This window comes from Ischnura elegans, chromosome 10, assembly GCF_921293095.1.
Source record: "Ischnura elegans chromosome 10, ioIscEleg1.1, whole genome shotgun sequence".
Taxonomy (NCBI): domain Eukaryota; kingdom Metazoa; phylum Arthropoda; class Insecta; order Odonata; family Coenagrionidae; genus Ischnura; species Ischnura elegans.
In genome coordinates, this window is record NC_060255.1 from 67,361,014 (window position 1) to 67,379,341 (window position 18,328).

Consider the following 18,328-nt stretch of genomic DNA (forward strand, 5'->3'; position numbering starts at 1 on the left):
GACGCCAGTCGAGAAATCGAGGGTGGAGGATTTCGCTATTGGTGTTACAGAATGATGAAGATCAAATGGATAGACCGAGTGAGCAATGAGGAAGTCCTAAGTACAGATGGAGAGAAAAGCCTCACGAAAATATGGATAAGGAAACGGAACAACCTAATCGGCATGATAGCCTAATGAAGAAAATCGTCGAGGGGCAACTGGATGGCAAGAACAGGAAAGGAGGACGTTGAATAAAATATTAGGAGCAGGTGAAGGAGGATCTAAAAGAGAAGAAAAAAAGTAGGTATGATGAAATTAGTTGACTTTAAAATGGAGTGGATAGCTGCGTCAAGCATCTTTTGATTGCTGATCAGTGACGATGATGATATTGATTTAATCATTCCTGCATCACTGACGTGTATTTCACTTGTTCATCATGACAACTTTCGTGGAAACCATGGAACTTGAGCCGAATCCGTTATCGATCTAACATGATATTACCCCGATAACATGAAGTGGAAACAAGACATCAGGACAGAAGTTCGAAAATAAGGTCTTGAACCGGTTTTCACATTTCCCGGAGTTGACCACCTCTCGACATCGTGTAACTGTCGTTCCACGTTTTGATGAGCCAGTTTCTCCGGATATTTAATAACGACGGTCACAAGCTGTTTGCGGTTTTTGGGACGGTGTTGTGAAAAGAGAGAAAGAAAGAGGCCTCCAGTTAACCTAATGGGTGGTGAATGAATAGCGGGCCGTTATAGTACGCGAACAGAATTTAGATTGGCGCGGTTGAGTGTTTTGGCCTGCGCCCAGATGTACAGTCTGGAACACCGACTCCCCCATTTTTTAAAACGTTTTTATCAACTGGCTTTTTGTTTGTCATCTTGTCAGGTTCAAATCTTGCTACGCAATTTTAACCCACTTTCCGATTAGATATCAAGCTGAAATTTTCAGGATAACTCTGAAACTGATGAAAATTCAATATTCTAACGCGGTCATCATGATTTTAACTGTATCTAGATTGTTATTCAGAATTAAAAAGTAAATGTGGAGGCCAGGTCAAAAAATGTACACCAAAAACCGATGGCGGCGCTGCAAGAATTTAAAGGAATGGGAATGATAGAGTGAGTTAAAATCTAATGGCCATAGTTTACTGTACTTCGTAATTTCGTTAAGTTATGATGCTAAGTATAAATTGAATATTATAGAGGAACATAAGCCTAATGTTTTTCGTTGTGTGAAGTACTTTATTTACAGACTCTGTCAGGGTCATACAAACATATTATATTCTTTTTTAGTTCGCGATAAAAAAATTGTTTTTTATAAAAATTTTTTTGGTTTTGCATTATTATTATTTAAACGGCCTACGCGAAGCACAGGAAATGCGATTCCAATGATAATCTTATGGCTGATCTCAATAAAGCCAAACTTTTATATCTTGTCGCAAGCCTCATTTCATGCACCAACGAAATTTAATAAAAAATATTTAAGCTCAGGAGAAAGCATTATTAAATTGGGTTTTTTCTTTCTCTTAGCCTCATTTGACGTTGAGTAGTCTCTAAAAGTTTAGGTCTTACGAATTAAATGCAATTCCTTTGCCAACATTTCGGTACATTTTTATAGCTTCATTAGGGGTATAAATGAATATGATTACATTAATTTGGTACATAAAAGCAAGAAAGGGTATTAAAATGTCTTTTTATCAACAAAAAATAAAATAATGAAACAATAAATCAATTGAAAAGAAAATAATTTTGACATACCTTTTTTGCAAGGAAAATGATAAGTTTATTGATGTTAAGTAACTAAGATAATACAGGTCGTAGTTACCTATCAATTTTGATTTACTAAATAAAAATAAATTGTTTAAATCGTCGATATCTGATCTTTTACAATTTAACGACAATTTAATATGTTGGATAAAGTGGTATAAAACGCTTTAATAATTATTTATAATTATTAAAGCGTTTTTATTTAATTAAGCTAGGTAATAATTACAACTACAACACAGTACTCGAAAAAGGCTATTCGGGCTTCCAGTCGGGTGGTCTCCCTCCATTCTGCCGACGTTTAGGAACACGAGTCGGGTTCCATCCTCTGGGCTAATGGTGACTGGATGAAGTTTTCCAGCTTATATAGTCTTCAATTGGTTCTAAGGTCTAACGTGATTGGCCGGGAGGCAGCCAATCTTATTTTCCTAACTGCCGGTTTCCATACATTACTTAATGAATACCCGGTGTCACGGTTGAGGGTGTTTCTTGTCAGCCGGATCTCGATGGATTCCTTTACCAGTCTTTCCCAGAATTTAGTCTCACGGCATAGAATTTTCACATGATCCCACTTCACCCTATGGTCGGATTCAATGGCGTGTTCTACAACCGCGAACCGGTTGGCAGACCCTAAGGTCAATTATGTTCATTGATCCTGGTATTAATGGTTCTTCCCGTTTCCCCAACGTACACCTGCCCACACTCGCAAGGAATTTGGTAGACCCCTGGAGTTTCAAAACCACAAGGATCCTTGGCTTTAACAAGTAGGTCTCTTAGTTTGGAGCCTGGTTGGAAAACGGTGTCAATGCTGTGTTTTCGGAGGATCCTTGAAAATTTCCCGAACACCGTAGACACATAGGGAATTTTGGCTATAGCGATAGGCTTCGGTTTTTCTTACTCCTTTGAAGAGCCTTGCTTTTTAATGCTCCTTTTTAGGGCCGAGTGTATCTCCTATTATTGTTGCCATTTTGCCTGAAGGTGGTCTTCAGATGTCCTATCTCTTTTGGCAGGCTTTCTTGTCCGCTATGGCTTTGGCCCGATTAAAAAGGGTGGACAAAACTGCTCTCCATTGGGCGGGGTGGTGATGACTTCGTCCATTCAAATAGAGGTCCATGTTGGTCGGCTTGCGGTAGACGCTGCGACCGAGTGTGCCGTCATTCCTTCTATGGATAAGGATATCCAGAAACGGGATTCGATTCTCGATTTCCATCGTGAATTGTATGTTTGGATGTCGACTGTTCATATGGCTCAGGAAATATTGTAATCTCTCCCTCCCATAAGGCCAAATGATGAACGTATCGTCGACATAGCGATAGAAGCATCTGGGCTTGAGGGTTGCAGATGAAAGTGCTTCTTCTTCGAAAGCCTCCATGAAAAAGTTGGCTATCACGGGAGATAGTGGAGAACCCACAACAACTCCATCTGTTTGTTCGTAGAAGGTGTCGTTGTACTTGAAGTAAGTCATCGTCAGGGTGTGATGAAAGAGAAGCACTGTGTCATGGTGTCAAATTTGGCCTTCAAAGCTCCATCGTATCCATGATTGGCACAGGAGTAAAAAGAGATACGACATCAAATCTGACCATTATGTCCGTGCTCTCCAATTGTATATCAGCAATCGTTTTCACAAAGTTAGATGAGTTTTGGATGTGATGGTCGCCATGGCCAATGTGCTCGGATAGGATACCCGCCAGGTATTTGGCTAGTTGGTCGGTGGGCGCCCCAATGGAACTAACGATAGGCCTCAATGGTACGTTGGCCTTATGGATTTTTGGAACACCGTAGAGCCTCGGTGGAGCTGGCGCCGGTGGATAATCTCTTGGCTGCCTCAATAGGAAGTCCTGATTTCTTAATTAGTACTAACGTCTTCCTGGTGGTAGAATCAGTGGGATCCCGTGATAGCCTTCGGTAAGCTGGGTCTTGTAGGATATCAAGGACCTTCCGATAGTAATCGTCCGTATTCAATAAGACGGTGGCATTCCCCTTGTCTGCTGGCAGTACCTTTACCGTGTTTATAACACAGTAATTTATGCGGGAATTCGCTTCCAATGCGGCACATTTAAATGAACCAAAACATTATATCTTAACGTAATTCGCATTTTATGTACCAATTCAATTTTATGTCAAATATATGAGCACTGGAAAAGAATCGGTATTATTTAAGATAGAAGCTTATGTAATTACTAACAGAAAAAAATAAAAATACGCGCTTCCTTTTTTCCGTTTTCGAAATGAACGGTGAATATGGAGGTTTGCACGTTTTCCACAGCTTTCTGATACTTCGTAGGTGCTTTTAAGCATTCCGATTATATTTTATCTTACTTTTCTCTACAAAATGTAACAATGGTCACCGTCTTCAATCTTGTAAACACTAGAGGCGTTGCTGTGGCAGAGTATTTCACCAATGACGCATCTTTAGGATAAGCCTTAAAACATTTACACGGTCCAATAAGAGTTATCAATAAAAATGTATGTTTTTATGATGGGATCTAGCTAAAAATTTTATGCAAATACTTGACGTTATGAGTGTTCATATCTGCAAACCAAGTATTCGTAGTATTGACCACGGTTACGGTTGCCATTGAGTGGTGGTTGTTAAATATAGTTGGTTTGATTCTATTAGTATAAAGAAAGTTTTTAATTAAGAGGAATAATATTAATAAATATAGAAAAGATTTCCAAATTAATCCATTGATTGCATGAATGAGGGAAATCAGCAATGGTCGACATTTCTTTTTGGCGGAGCTCAGCAGTCGCCAGGTAGGTGGAGTTTTTCCCATGATTCACATCGGCGGATTCGGATGTGGCCGCGGCGGTTTAGACCTCTTCATATCTTTCTTGCCCTTATCGCTCTCATATGTGGTCATCCTACACCGGTTGTGCTTTGTTGACCATTTCAACGGGTCGCTGTTGACGACGCCACGGACGAGCCTACGCGGGGTAGCGGTCGGGATTGGAAATTACAATCCAAATTCGATTTCCAATTAATTGACTTAAAATGGATCGACCGAGGAAGTAATGGGGGAAGTGCTGAGAAGGGTGGGGGGAAAGAGAAGTGTTATAAAAACCTTAACCCTTTATAACCCAATGTTGCTTCTAAGCAACATCAAAAATGTTTAAACTTTCAGCTCTATTTAGGAGATATCTAAACTAAATATTATTTTGTAGTGTAAATTTTAATGATGAAATATTTAGCTGCCACGATAATTATCATCCAGTGTAAAATTTTAGAAAAAAATGAAAAATCTTGAACTTGATTTCTCCCAGAAACAGCTCTGGGTTAGAAAGGATTAAGGAGAAAACAACTTAGTTGGACACATTACGATTCATGATGGCCTGATGAAAGCAATGGTAGAAGAATAGGTGGAAGGGAAGAAAGGCTAGGGACATCTCCGAATGAGTTACATAGGAAAGGCTATAAAAGAAGTAAAAGCGAAGAAATACGCCGCTATGAAAAGGCTAGCGGATAGGAGAAAGGAAGGAAGAGCTGCGCCAAACCAATCTTAGGATTTCCAAGTAGGCTTCCGCGGAGATTATGATGATATCTCGTGATTTTTTCGGGTATTCTTCCGCGTTTATCCATTTTGTAGGACAATATTTACAATTTTGTTTTTTTTATTTTACAACTGATTCTACAATTGATTTTTTGTAGGAAAATATTTTGTAGGACTTCAGTGGACCTGAGGAAGCCAACTGGAACGTTGGCGAAATATTGTCCCACAAAATGGATAAACGCGGAAGAATACCCGGAAAAATGACCAGATACATTTTAGGATTGTTGAATAATCATGATGACGGTTTTTTAAATTATCGATTTTATAAAAAATCGATTATTGTGCTCCAATTCATCGAAAAAATGCATCGAAATCGATATTTTGATATGGTAAATTAATTGTCTTCTAAATTACGAATGTGCTGTTGGAACAATAAACAGCAACAATAAATTACGGAGGAAATGAGAATTTGACCACTTACTGTTTAAAAGTTCAAAATTTTTTTTCAACTAGGTCATCATGCGCATTTTAGTGCCATGATATGCGATTGAATGCGCAGTCCTCATCGCATACTAAACGCTCAACAGCTTTTTACAGGCATTGAATGATTTTTTTCATCTAGATTTTTATATGGACCGAAAAAACTACAATCCATCAACAGGGGTACTCGTTTTTCTCCTCTCTCAATCCCTGCCAAATATTTCGCGCTCACGTAATGACAGAGACAATCGAATATTCCCAAGTATAAGCAGCATGCAAATTCAGACCAATAGTTTTTTTATGAGCAGACATGTACTATCTATAACAAAAAACTTTCAAGTTTTACCGTAGTTAACTTCGTTTATCCAAACTATAATCTCGATTTATTGGTGATAAAAGTAAGACCATTTTATTACCTTTTGATTATTATGACATCAACTTTATCTCTTTTTTGAAACCAAAAATATTATTTCCAACAACTATCAACTTACCGTATAACTTTGGTGTTATCTTGCCCTTAAGTTTACTTAATTTTCCCATTTCGTAAATTTTCTTCAAAACCGTATCTCACGAGCTGAAAAGCTAACAGATACGACATGAACCAGTGGTCAAGAGTAGCATTTCGAACTTTGTCTTTAATATCTTGAACCAGTATTTTCTCCGCTGAGGCTGGCCAGCAATCACTTTCCTGTGTGCCATGATTTTGTTAATCAGCATGTATTTTGTCTGTTCATAATGTTTCTGCTTTGCAACTAGCTGTAGTTTTGATCCCATACTCAGGTTTTTAGGGGTCATCAGCACCTCATACTCTAACTACTTCTTACAATTTTCAAGTCTCGACGATTAGATACTCAGAATTCATAGAAAATATTGAAATATATAACCTACTACCCGCGGGAAAATGTTACTTTTTTCTAGGACTCGTGCCATTCGAGAATATTTCTAAAAAATTAGAAATCGTTTCAAAAAATGTTAACGTGCGGCCTTGACAACTCTCAAACTTTCATATCCTCATTATTTGGAGTTTGACTTCATTGAAATATGGAGTAAGAATACAATTAGAGATGCATTCCTCGCGCTTGAGGTAATGTTCCGACATAAACGTCTCGCAGGCTGCGCTTAACCGCCATGGTAGGGAATACGCGGAAATCGGAGTACGTTGGAGGAAATGGTGAGTAGGTGGTTGACCCGCGCCCCCCCATTGGCTCCTCGTTGGCGGTTTACGCATGCAACTGGATTTCCCCAGTATGATGATGATGACCGCATCCTCCCGCACTATGTCATCTGGGGGGTTATTCTGAAGTTCCGAATGAAAACGAACACATTCGGAGGGCTGTTGGATCTTCAAGTAAATCGTTCAATGAGTCTTTGTATGCTCGAGGCAATAGCAAGTACGCTATGGCAACGAATCGTTGCGTTGGTAGTGGGCCGATATTAAGGATTAGTATAGCGCGGTAGTCCCAAAATTCTTTGAGCGTCGCAATCGTAACGTGGTATTGATTCACGTGACCTGCAAACGATTAGCGAATGATAAACTTTTGCTGTGCATTTGAGTTCCAATAAGGAATCATTTAAGGGAAACTCAGTGGCCTATCATAGGTGAAGAAGTTAAAAATATTTATGTAAATTTTGTTTCATTTTGATATGTACCAGTTTGAGTTGGACACCATATTCTAATACTTTAGTAGTAGTAGATTATTCCCTTAGATTAATGAATAAAATTTCTGGGGATTTCCGCTTTTTAGCGTAAAAATACTGAGGAGACTTCACAAAATTAATTACGTCGTATTTGAATAAAATCGCATGTTTATATCCTTTTTTTAATGGTGCAGGTTCCGTAATTTTTCCTCAAAACTTTCGCGGGTACTCGTCATGTTAAATAAAAACGTATGTCCTCTCGCCGCGTCAATTTTTGGGTGGTCCCAACGTTTCTCGACATATACTGGTCGCTTTCTGGTCTGGTTCGACTCTGGTCGAGAAAGCGACCAGCAGCGGTCAGGAAACATTGGGGCCACACAAAAATTGACGCGGCGACAAAGCCCAAAAGTTTTTATTTAACAGTACAGGTTCCGGTATACCTGGGGCTAAAGGGGCCCTAAATGACCACGATGAATCAATTTTTTAAGGTCGATGTTATTTATTTCAATCATCTATATAATAATTTTTTGTGTAAAAGTATACGTGGAACTGAGAGCTTGGTGGGCGCAATAAGATCAAAATGTTTACTGAACTGCTTTCTTTCTTAGTTTTTGACCTTATACTATTTTAATCATAAGCTCGATACAATGAAAATTGATTTCAAGCGTTAATTGTTTATGTATGTTTTTTTTATTCATCATGCCATAAACTTTGGGTCTGAAGTAGTCAAGTGTTTCTTTTGGTCTTAACTTTTACTGTGTGCGGTCTACTTCATTTTAAGCGAAGTGTGGTACATTTCAACAGTAAAATAACATTGTTGTTTCGTTGTAGGTTTGTGATGGAGGGCCTCTTTTCACTTAGTGGTTTCGCAGATCACGCTGCGCTGTGAGGAAGAGACGCCCAGGGAAGAAGTCAACGCGACGGAACGAGTTACACTGGCGCGGGAGAGGTGGGTGGAGGGGTGAGTGGGAGGTAGTCTGTTGATTGAACTTGTCACGTGCGCGGCGGCCTTCCGCCATGTTGGAAATCCCCACGCTCACATTGTCGCACGTGGGACGTATACACGCGTTTCACGGTCTCCTTCGAGAGCAGGAGAACCCAACCTAGGAGTTAGATTATTCTGTTTTTACGAATGAAAAATTTTTCCATCACTTTCGGAGAGCTTTTAAGTCTTCAAATAAATCTACATCTACACAATACTCCGCGAGCCACCTCAAGAGTGTTTGGCAGGGGTGAGAATACACCAAAATGCAGCTTTCTATACGCTACGTCTTCGTAGTCATCGAGAAAAAAGGCCATAACACATGCATGTGCCGGCAGGCGTTGTGAACTCTTACCGATCATGTATTACTCCACGCAAGTTGACACCAACCATGTAAAATATACGAAACTTTAGAGTGGATAAATATCCATTAAGCAGGTAAACGTTTTTCGGGATTTCCACCGGGTTAAGTACTCCACTTTAGCCGACGTTTCGGAATCCCGAGAAACATTTACCCACATTATTCTCCGGGAAAGCATCAAATCGTATTTCATCAGCAGCATAAAACTACTATTGGCGCAAAAACAGGTAGAACGCTGAACTTTAAGCATTTGTACGAAATTCTGCCCAAGCTGAACAGGTTCGTGTCAAATATCGTTCTACTCATTGTTTGCTCGACTACAACAATAAATAATTAATCACTTTTTAAACCTAAACGTTTAGCTTCGTCGGCCGAATGAGTGAAGAAGAACACGCGAAAAACTATGAAAACGGCGAAACGGTCGTCTTCTTCATCTACTCACGTGCAAAATATGAAGCAATGCACTATACCAAAATAACTGTGTTCGTCTTTTTGATTTATTTTAAGTAAGAGGAACAATATAAAAATTTCCTTGCGTGGAAAGTTTAGAAATATTTTTATATATAGCATACGTAAATTCAATATTCATTTTCTGAATATACACCTCGGAAATTGAAGTCCATCTTTCGGCAATTTTAGAAATCAAAGAATAGGTACAATGCAATTTTAAAAAGCTCTTTGTAATACGAAGATGTCGTTATCTCTATAAAAAGTACAATGAAAGACACCAATAAAATATTTTGCCCGTGAGGAGATAAAGAAGCCGACCGTGTTTATTGGACCGGGCGGTGTTTATTAGAAATGAGCGTTGAAGAGTAAGAATTGTAAAGTATAGTAAAGTATAATTGTAAAGTATAGTAAAGTATAATTGTAAAATATAGTAAAGTATAATTGTAAAGTAAAGGTGAGTAAGAATTGGTAGCCAATTTAACATCTAAACGTAATCAGCACCCACGATTTACTCTCCGAGTGACGAAAAACTTATTTTTTTACATTTTAGCGAAAATATATACCGCTTTTGGAAATAAGGTGATTTTGTCTACTTTTTAATAATGAATCCTGTAATCGATTAAACCAGCGCTGTTAAAGAAATTTATGCCAAAAAAATGTGTGCCCAAGAAATACTATAAATTTTCGTCTTCATCTAATTATCATCAAAGCACATTTGAAAAATTTCTCGGATGAATATTTTCTAGTCTGCCGCAAATGGAATTCGCAGAAATTTAATTTCTGCAGCCGTTTTTTTAAATTACAGCTACCAAATTTCTTATCTGCACGTAGATGCCATATGCCAAATTTCTTTTTGTTTGGCAATATCTTTTGTGACTTGAGATGAAAACCAAATATGGCTTCAAAGTGAACCAAAAAGTGGTCCTGCCACAAATAGTGCACCAGCATCAAAGGGTGCACCTGCAGGAAAACTCATGGTGAAGTGATATAGAAACTAACGCCATCTATTGAGAAATTTAAAAAATATTTTCCATGTGAAAATTAAGCAAACGAGTGTGCAAAGTTCCGACGCCATCCGGCAATGAAAAGTAAGTTAAAAATCAATCACAAGATTCCATTGAAAAAAAAAGACAGACGAAGCACGTTTCAAAAAAGCGTGGAATGAAAAGGGAAAAAAACATCGTTCAATGTGTCCTTCATAACTCAAGGCAATAATACAATAAAACAACAAAAAATTAACAATAAAATGATGGGAATGAACTATTCTCGTCGAAGTGAGCCGTTGCTCGCGCGTTATTTCCTACCATTGCCCGTATTTGGCTACATTTGCGAAATCGTCCAAAAATGAGCTCAAATTCTTAAATAAATAATAACCCCCCTGAGGTCCCCACAGACCACGGGTAGTCTTCAGAAGACTAAATAGTGGTTTTTAGGGCAAATAATAATCACCAGATTCCAATCCGAAAATCGGCACGATGCAGATCTCCCCTAAATTCTAATATCGGCTTGTCTTTTAAGCCTTTAAGGTCCATAAGGATTTTTGCCTTGGGATGGTAGAGTAAAATATTTTTTTAAGGCTGAAATTGGCTGAGTAATCAAAACTCTTTTTTCGAAAGCAATATCGTCACTGGTACATGAGATAGAGTTTCGTTTCCTTTCGGTCCATAGGAACAGATGTATCCCATTGCATTAAAACACGATTTTTTTCAAAAGTTAATTGTGGGGTTTGTAGCAATAACTCTACAGGATAGGCACATAAATATGAAGGATAAACCGATATTCCTGCTCTGTTTGACCTCTTCGATGATCAAAAAACAATATAATATGAAATTTCCGGCTCGTGAACAGCTTTTCAAGTAATGATTCTTAGCAATGTTGCAGCAGCAATAACGAGTGGATATCAAAATAAGGGTATAAAACATGAAGCATAGAGCCTATACTTTACTTCACGTAAAGTTTAGAATCATAAATTTCAGATGATTTTAAAAAATATGGGACATATTAAGTCTCTTGGACGTTAACAGTCTATAACTTAATGAGATCGTTCACTCGAGCCAAAAGTCGTAGTTCATCAAAAGAATCGCTTGATAAAAGGGAAGATGACAAGAAGCGACGTAATTATGCAAAGTCTATGTCAATATAATTGGGTCGTCCAATATAATTGCGTCGTCCAGACAATAAAATAATTCGATAGAAGAATGGCACGACATTACGACAAAAAAGTCTTCTTTCAGCCGTTTTATCATAGCTTCATAATGAAAAATGCATTTTTCATGAGTTGGTGACGTCATTAAGGTTCTGATTCATTAAGTGTTCTGAGAGATCCAATGTTTGATCCCTTATTAGAGTTTATGACAACGAACTACGTGAGATAGTTGAGATAATACGTTTTTCCTGATATTCAAGATATTCTGAGAGAGCCTAATTATTGTGATAGGAATGATCAGATGGATAAGATTAGGAAATAGACATGGGAACCGATATATTTTAGATGTCGTATACTCCGCGTAAAGGCGATAGTTTATCTCTAGGATAGCTTGACTAGGACTAGGTAAAATATGTTCTGCATATGTAATTAATAACTACTAATCCGATCATACGTAAATAATAACTAATATGTCCGATCATAGGATGTTTCAAAGTTGGAGTGGTCACTAGTTCTGTCTCAGATGATTGCGTCGTCAGCAAATAAAGCTATTTACTGCGGATTAGGCATCATAGGTCATTTGTGCTTCTAATGGTCAGGTGGGGTCCGATTACACGTTCTTGTCAGACTCTGGATTTTACTTTAACTACACCAGACCTAATTCTGTCAATAACTATCCACTTTTTTTGCGTAAAATTACTAAGAAAGTCACTTATCGAAATCAACATTTTTTGCTGCAGTTCCGTATGTTGCTGAGCGGCTGCGTTTCACTGAGTGGCATCCTTTCTAAAGACCGATTCGTAGCAAAAATAGCAATATAAATGAGCACAAATTTTCTACATTACATTGGGGTTTATTGAAAAAAATAAGCTTGGTATGATCGCTATCATCCTTGTGAAGAAACAACCGCAAATAGTCGCTAATATAGTACTGAAATTGAGCTGAATTGTTTCGTAGCCGCATCGATTCTTATCCGGAGTTAACTTTTCCGATCCATATTATCCTTGTATTTTTATTCCATATCGTATCCCATGATGGTTTGAATTAACAAAACTCGGGTGAAAATCGCACGTCACTTTTAGACAAATGACTGCGCCACTGCGCGTTCTAAAAATTTCATCAGTTTCTGCGCTAATACTTTCTATGAAAACCGCCATTTACGTATGGGTGGTACAGTGTCACCCTAAGTGCCACGTACTCATTATTCCTGAATTTTTATTCCTATAAAGCGGCCTTTAGTCTTAGCCTTGTGCGTAGGCCCTGATTTTTTCCAAGAGTTAGATCTCATGAGAAATATTTGCGAACTATCGTGTTCCCTCCGCTCTGGTTGCAAGATTTTATTTAGGAGACACGATAAATTTCTCCTTCCATCTTATTAGCCACTCGAAGGCTATATCAGAGAGTTATTTTTGTAACCTCATAATAACGCATGATTAATCCTCCCTTCACATCAATCCTGTATCGCCAAGAGGTCGTTATGGGTTAAAGTAATTTTATCGTGCGTGAACCTGTTTTAGTGTGAAATGTTGTGCTTATTTTCCTCAACGCTCATTTCTCGGTGATTATGACATATCTTGTTTATATTTTTGATGAATACGACAGTTGATGTTGGAAACCTTCGGAAATATCTCTGCAATCGGAGACCAACGGTTGGAAAGGTAGACAGATTTTGTTCCGTATTATGAAATAGCTATTTATTTTGACTAGTTTAGATTCAATAGCATCGAAAGACTGAGCCTGAGTTTCGCCTTAGAATATGATGACTTGGTGGTGCTAACTGTTAGCGTACCCTGTGACGCAGCGAGGGGGTTTTGGGGGATAAAACCCCCCCCCAGGGCTCAGAGAAATTTTTAAGTTTTATCTATTTTACTTAATGGATTAGTATTAATTGTAGAATAGTGTTAGGATTAATCAAATATCTCTCATAAAGCGGTAAAACTAGTCATTTTGAACCATTAATCTTAAAATTTTCTAGAGGAGGGCACCCGCAACTCCCACTTACCCTGGTGGGTATGCAATACCCCCACACCCGTAAGTATTAGTTGGCCTAAAACCCCCCCAGCCTTGATTCCTAGCTGCGCTCCTGAGCATACCTGACTGCCAATCTTAATATCCGGGCGCGGATCCCAGCTCAGCCAAAATATTTTATTAAGGCGAATTTCATCCTTGGTGTATATTTGAACTCGTGCGCTAGACTGCGCGCAAAGTCACTTGTCACACGCAGTGTTTTTGTTTGCTGTCTTTCGATTCGCGAATCCCAAGGTAATAATAAGTTCGAGGTAATCGAAGTGACAATCGATTCTCATGTTGTATTGTATATTGATAATCAAGCCATATTGAACACCTTACGAAAAGGCACTGCCCTTGAGTTTTTTGATTTCTCAGTCTCTTTCCCAGCCTGAGAGACTGGGAACTCGTCCCTTGACAGCTGCACTCCGAATCGAGCGCCTGCGTCCTGTACCCTGAGCCTTTATACACAAGCCAGCCAATGTAGCCGGTGGCACATGGTCACAGGCAAGAGGACCTCATAGAGGAGGCTCAATTCCTTCCCATAGAAGGCTGATTTCTCTTGCCACTTCGGTCGCACTTTAATCGGCTTTCAAAGATATCCGCGACGCGGCGATGAGTGCAATGCGATCCACTTTTTTTTTCCAATATTTTGCAGTATAATGTTTGTAATGCGAGAAATAGCGTTTAAAATGTATGAATTTGATAGATCACATCATCATGTGTATAAATTTCGGCTAATACCACTAATTATACCTTATTTCCCGGTGTAACTCACATCATTTTGTCCTTCAGCGACGCGAGTGGCGTCTTTTGTAAACCCATTTACATGAGCGGTGGGTGATAACATATTTAGAGGCCGACTTAAGGATCCTCTCTTGTAATATTCGTGGTCAAAGGATAAAAGTCCGAGGACGGTCGTCGAAATAAGCTGCCCAAGGGACGAACTTCCAGGACACTGAGCGTGTCGGATCCTTCATTAAGTTCATTAGGAGCATAAGATACATGTAATAAAAAAACAGATGGGACGTATTAGTAGTTTTTATCGATCGACACCGACGCAAAGGCACTGGCCTTCTGTTTTCTGATAAAATGCGTTGTATACTCCTCCTATTATTGCTGATGCTAACGGTCGTTCCTACTTTCACTTTTTTCATCGCTTATACCGTCACTTTCCGTATTTAAAACTGTCATTCAATTAAAGACAGGCTTGGCGTTACAATCGCCGTTGGCGGCGGTGCGCTATCTTTTGCGCTGAAAGGTGGTACCGGCGATGGTTTTCAGCGACGGAAAAAGGGACGCGCTGAGTGATGGCAAAAGGTATGGGATTTCCATCCCTGGAGCCATCGCGGAAAATGATGGCGGGAAACTGTCATTTTTCCGCCATCATTGTAGCGATCGCTCGTAAGGGATGGAAAAAATGATAGTGTGATTCCGGCTTATTGAACCAATGCCGTCACGAAGGCCAGCAAAGTTATAATTTTTGGAATCGAACTTGGATCACTCTGGTAGAAACCACCGTGACCTTAACCACTCGACCAACGGACCTTACCATATTTCACCAGTCTGACAATGTTCAAAATCAATTGATAAATGTATTAAAGCCACTTGTCAACCCATATAATACCTCCAACGTATTATCGCAGCGATGTACTGCAAACCATCGAGGCGTCGCAGTAATGCCTGCAGGTCCGGACCTAGGGCGAGGCAGAGGGAAGGCGTGACCTTGCGTCAACATTTTCAAAGTTAACTTTAAAAAGTTAATTAATTTTTCAAATTCAATTGTTTTCAATAATTTATAAAGTATTAAACTATAATATATATTTTAAAATCTTAACAGGAAACATACGGCGTATAATTTCAACTACCGCGTCTAAAAAAAGATTACGCATGTATAATGCATTAATGGTTGCGGGAGGAGGGATGAGGAGAGGGGTAGCAGCAAACTGATCTTTGAAACTGAAAAAAACTCCTAGGTGCCCCTGAAAAAAAAATCCTTGAAAAATACCCCTGAATGCCTGAAATATACAATAATTTTCTCCGTCCCTCAGAGCGATAGTGATTGTGTCGCCTCCCCCTTCAGCTATTCGCGGCGATATATCGATGGCCCTGAGCCTTTCGCCCAAAAGTTAATGACGTCACAACCTCTTGCGAAGAAGGTCACAGTTTCTCAGCTACCTAGCTAGCTTCGGCTTTGCGCACGGGCCTTCGCGTAGTTAGTTTTGCCATCCTCACTCACACGATCATTTTCCCCGTCCCTTTGAGTGATAGCTTTTCAGGGATCAAAAGAGTGATCGCTGGACCCATCATTTTTGGCCCCTAAAACGCAATGACATTCACATGTGAGAGTGATTGACGGGGAATCAGAGCAGGCTAACGTAAGAATTAAAAATGGATACCTTATGAGGAAAAACATATATCACCAGTAAAATATTTATGTCCTCACCGAATGTAACATTTCATCAGCAAATGAGAATTTGACACGAAGTAGAGTTTTACGTTAAAATGATGGAAATAGAAAAATGAGAAATTAGGCAGGATTCGAGAAGACTTAGTGCAGACTAGTTAATAATGTAACGATTATAGAAAAACAAGGTGTAAAAATTTATCGAATGGCATCCTGAAACCGGTGGATGTTTTAAGAAAGTGTTGGAAGTAATGCAGAATGAAAGCATCTCAAGAAGATTCAAATCATGATTTTTCTCTGGAATGAAGAAAGCAAGACTAAACACAGAAGGCAGATAGCACATTAGCTCAAGGCGGTGGATCACTTTGATTATCTCATTTGTTTGTTGGGAAAAAAATAAAGGACAGGATGCTGTAAGGGCTTTAGATGGACAATTAGGTTAGCGAGAGCCTGGATCACACAGTAATTTTTTCCGTCCTCAGATTGATAACTCCACCGATATACTTTTTCAGGGACCAAAAGAGTAATCGCTTGACGCATCGTTTTTTGACTCGCAGCGTCATTCGTACCACCGTTTTGTATCGCTTATTCCGTCATTTACCGTATTTAAAGATGTCTTTAATTAAAAAGAAAAGCGTGGCGTCACAATCGCTGTTGGCGATCGTGCGTTATCATTGGCTGAAAGGCGGCACCGGCGGTGATTTCAGCGACGGGAAAAGGGACTTGCCGAGTGATGGTAAAAGGGATGGAGCGACCATTGAAGCATTGAAGCGACCATCGCTGGACCTATCGCTCCGAAGGGAAGGATAAAATGATGGTGCGATTCCGCCTTAATGAACCCTTCCGACAACGACGACCTTGATCCACCCCAGTACATCGGCGTCTTTGGCGGCCCTGATTTGGATAACTCGAGAGTTTCAGAAAGAGGAAAAGACACCCAAGGTTGCCCATCATCCAATGGTCAGGGAAAAAGGTCGTGGCGAAAACAAGGTTTCAGGAATCGGGACTAAAAATGATGATCATGGCTGAGAAAAATGGATGCCCTGGTGCTTAACTAACGCCCTCTTGATCCCTCGCTATTGATACCGAGAAAATAAAATTCTTATCACGGAATGCTGTATCTAGTTCTTATTCGTTTCTCATTTAATGACTATTCAATACATTTTATATCGTCAGTGGTTTACATAGAATGATGACGTCTTCACGTAAATAAATCATAGCTTCGATTTTCGTCCGAGTTCTTACTCGTTTCCAAATAATTAGCATAATAAAATTAGTATAGAAATGATACTAACCCCCTCAGAGATTTGAAGCACCGGTGGTAGTGAGGAAGAATCACGTTGTTGTTCGATGTTACGATTCCTTTTATCTCTGGCAAAATGACGGCTCCTTTTGTCTCAGATCACTCGCGAAGGAATCCACACAGCACGGCACAAGCGTAAAACACTTTGCAAGGGGTCTCGCGCAAACTTTTCCATCCGCACTACTCGACGCGATGTCCTCCAGGCTGGCGGCGTCGATTCCGTGTGCCGTCGTCTATCCGGTACTCGTACACCGTCACGCGCAGACCGCTGGACCCAACTGCTCGCGACCTCCAATGGCCAACCGGTCTGTCCGCGACCCGCGTCCCTCCTGGCGGCCGCGGCTGGAAGCTGAATGGGAGAGGGAGGGGTAGTCACGGCAAACACTGATGTGACGGCGACAGAGACCTTCGATCATGCGGGCAATTGATGCGTTGCGTGAAGTCTTCTCGGGATTTCCACCGGTTCAATATACCTATATCACAAACGTTTCAACGGACAACTCGTCCAACGCCATCAAGGTGAATGAGTAAGTTTGAATGATCAAAAAAAGTTGAGGTTGTAATGTTCACTTTTACTACACAAATAAAATAAAAACACAATTGTCCCGGCTTATTACTCACGAAGAAATATCGGGAGCGATGACACTTACCATTACATTATAAATGAAATTTCACGCAAACTGCGAGCACAAGTGATAAGTGACGACGCGTACGACCGAACGCCATTATTTTCATGGCATTACTCCCATTTTCTTTATTTTCGCGTCGTCAATAAGAATTGTTGTCCATTATTATTTCACTCCCATTGTTTTTCTTCCGTCGTCAAGGAGAATTGTTCCAAGGTGTTACTATAAACAGTTGCAACAATCAGGCATGAAAGGAAGGAAAGAATTGCATCATAATAGATGAGTTGTCGAGGAAAAATTATAGGCATAGTGCCGGTTTATCGACAACATAGCATTGAATATAAATTAGGATTAGCGAAAAGTTAGCTTAGCATCTTCGGGGCGATAATTGAAATAATTAGCGGGGACTAGGCGCCATTCTGCAGAACTAGAACTGCGAACTGACGAATACAAAATGTATTGAAATTGAGTTGTTTATCAAGCTGCATTTACACTGAGTTACATGTTATATAAACAAGTAACAAATAAAATGCTTTACGAAAAAGCTATAAGACCGTGTAACATGCTACATGTGACATTGTGTCATAAAGCAAAAATTCGTGTTGTATAACAATCCGTGTAACATTTTTCACGGATTTGTAACTTTCTCGTAAAAAATGTTATACGTAACTTGTTAATACAACATG

General features: G+C 39.5%; 2 protein-coding genes across 2 annotated transcripts in view; both read right to left on the bottom strand.

Annotated features, from left to right (window-relative positions):
- LOC124166582 overlaps positions 1-17,314 on the bottom strand; it is a 52,474-nt gene extending 35,160 nt beyond the window's left edge. Inside the window, exon 1 of the mRNA XM_046544151.1 lies at positions 17,009-17,314. The gene's annotated coding sequence lies outside the window, so the exon portion shown is untranslated. The remainder of the gene's footprint in view (positions 1-17,008) is intronic.
- LOC124166450 lies at positions 2,746-3,216 on the bottom strand. The gene has a single exon (XM_046543981.1). The coding sequence runs from the start codon at positions 3,214-3,216 to the stop codon at positions 2,746-2,748; it is 471 nt and encodes a 156-aa protein (XP_046399937.1).
- Positions 17,315-18,328: the final 1,014 nt, after the last annotated feature.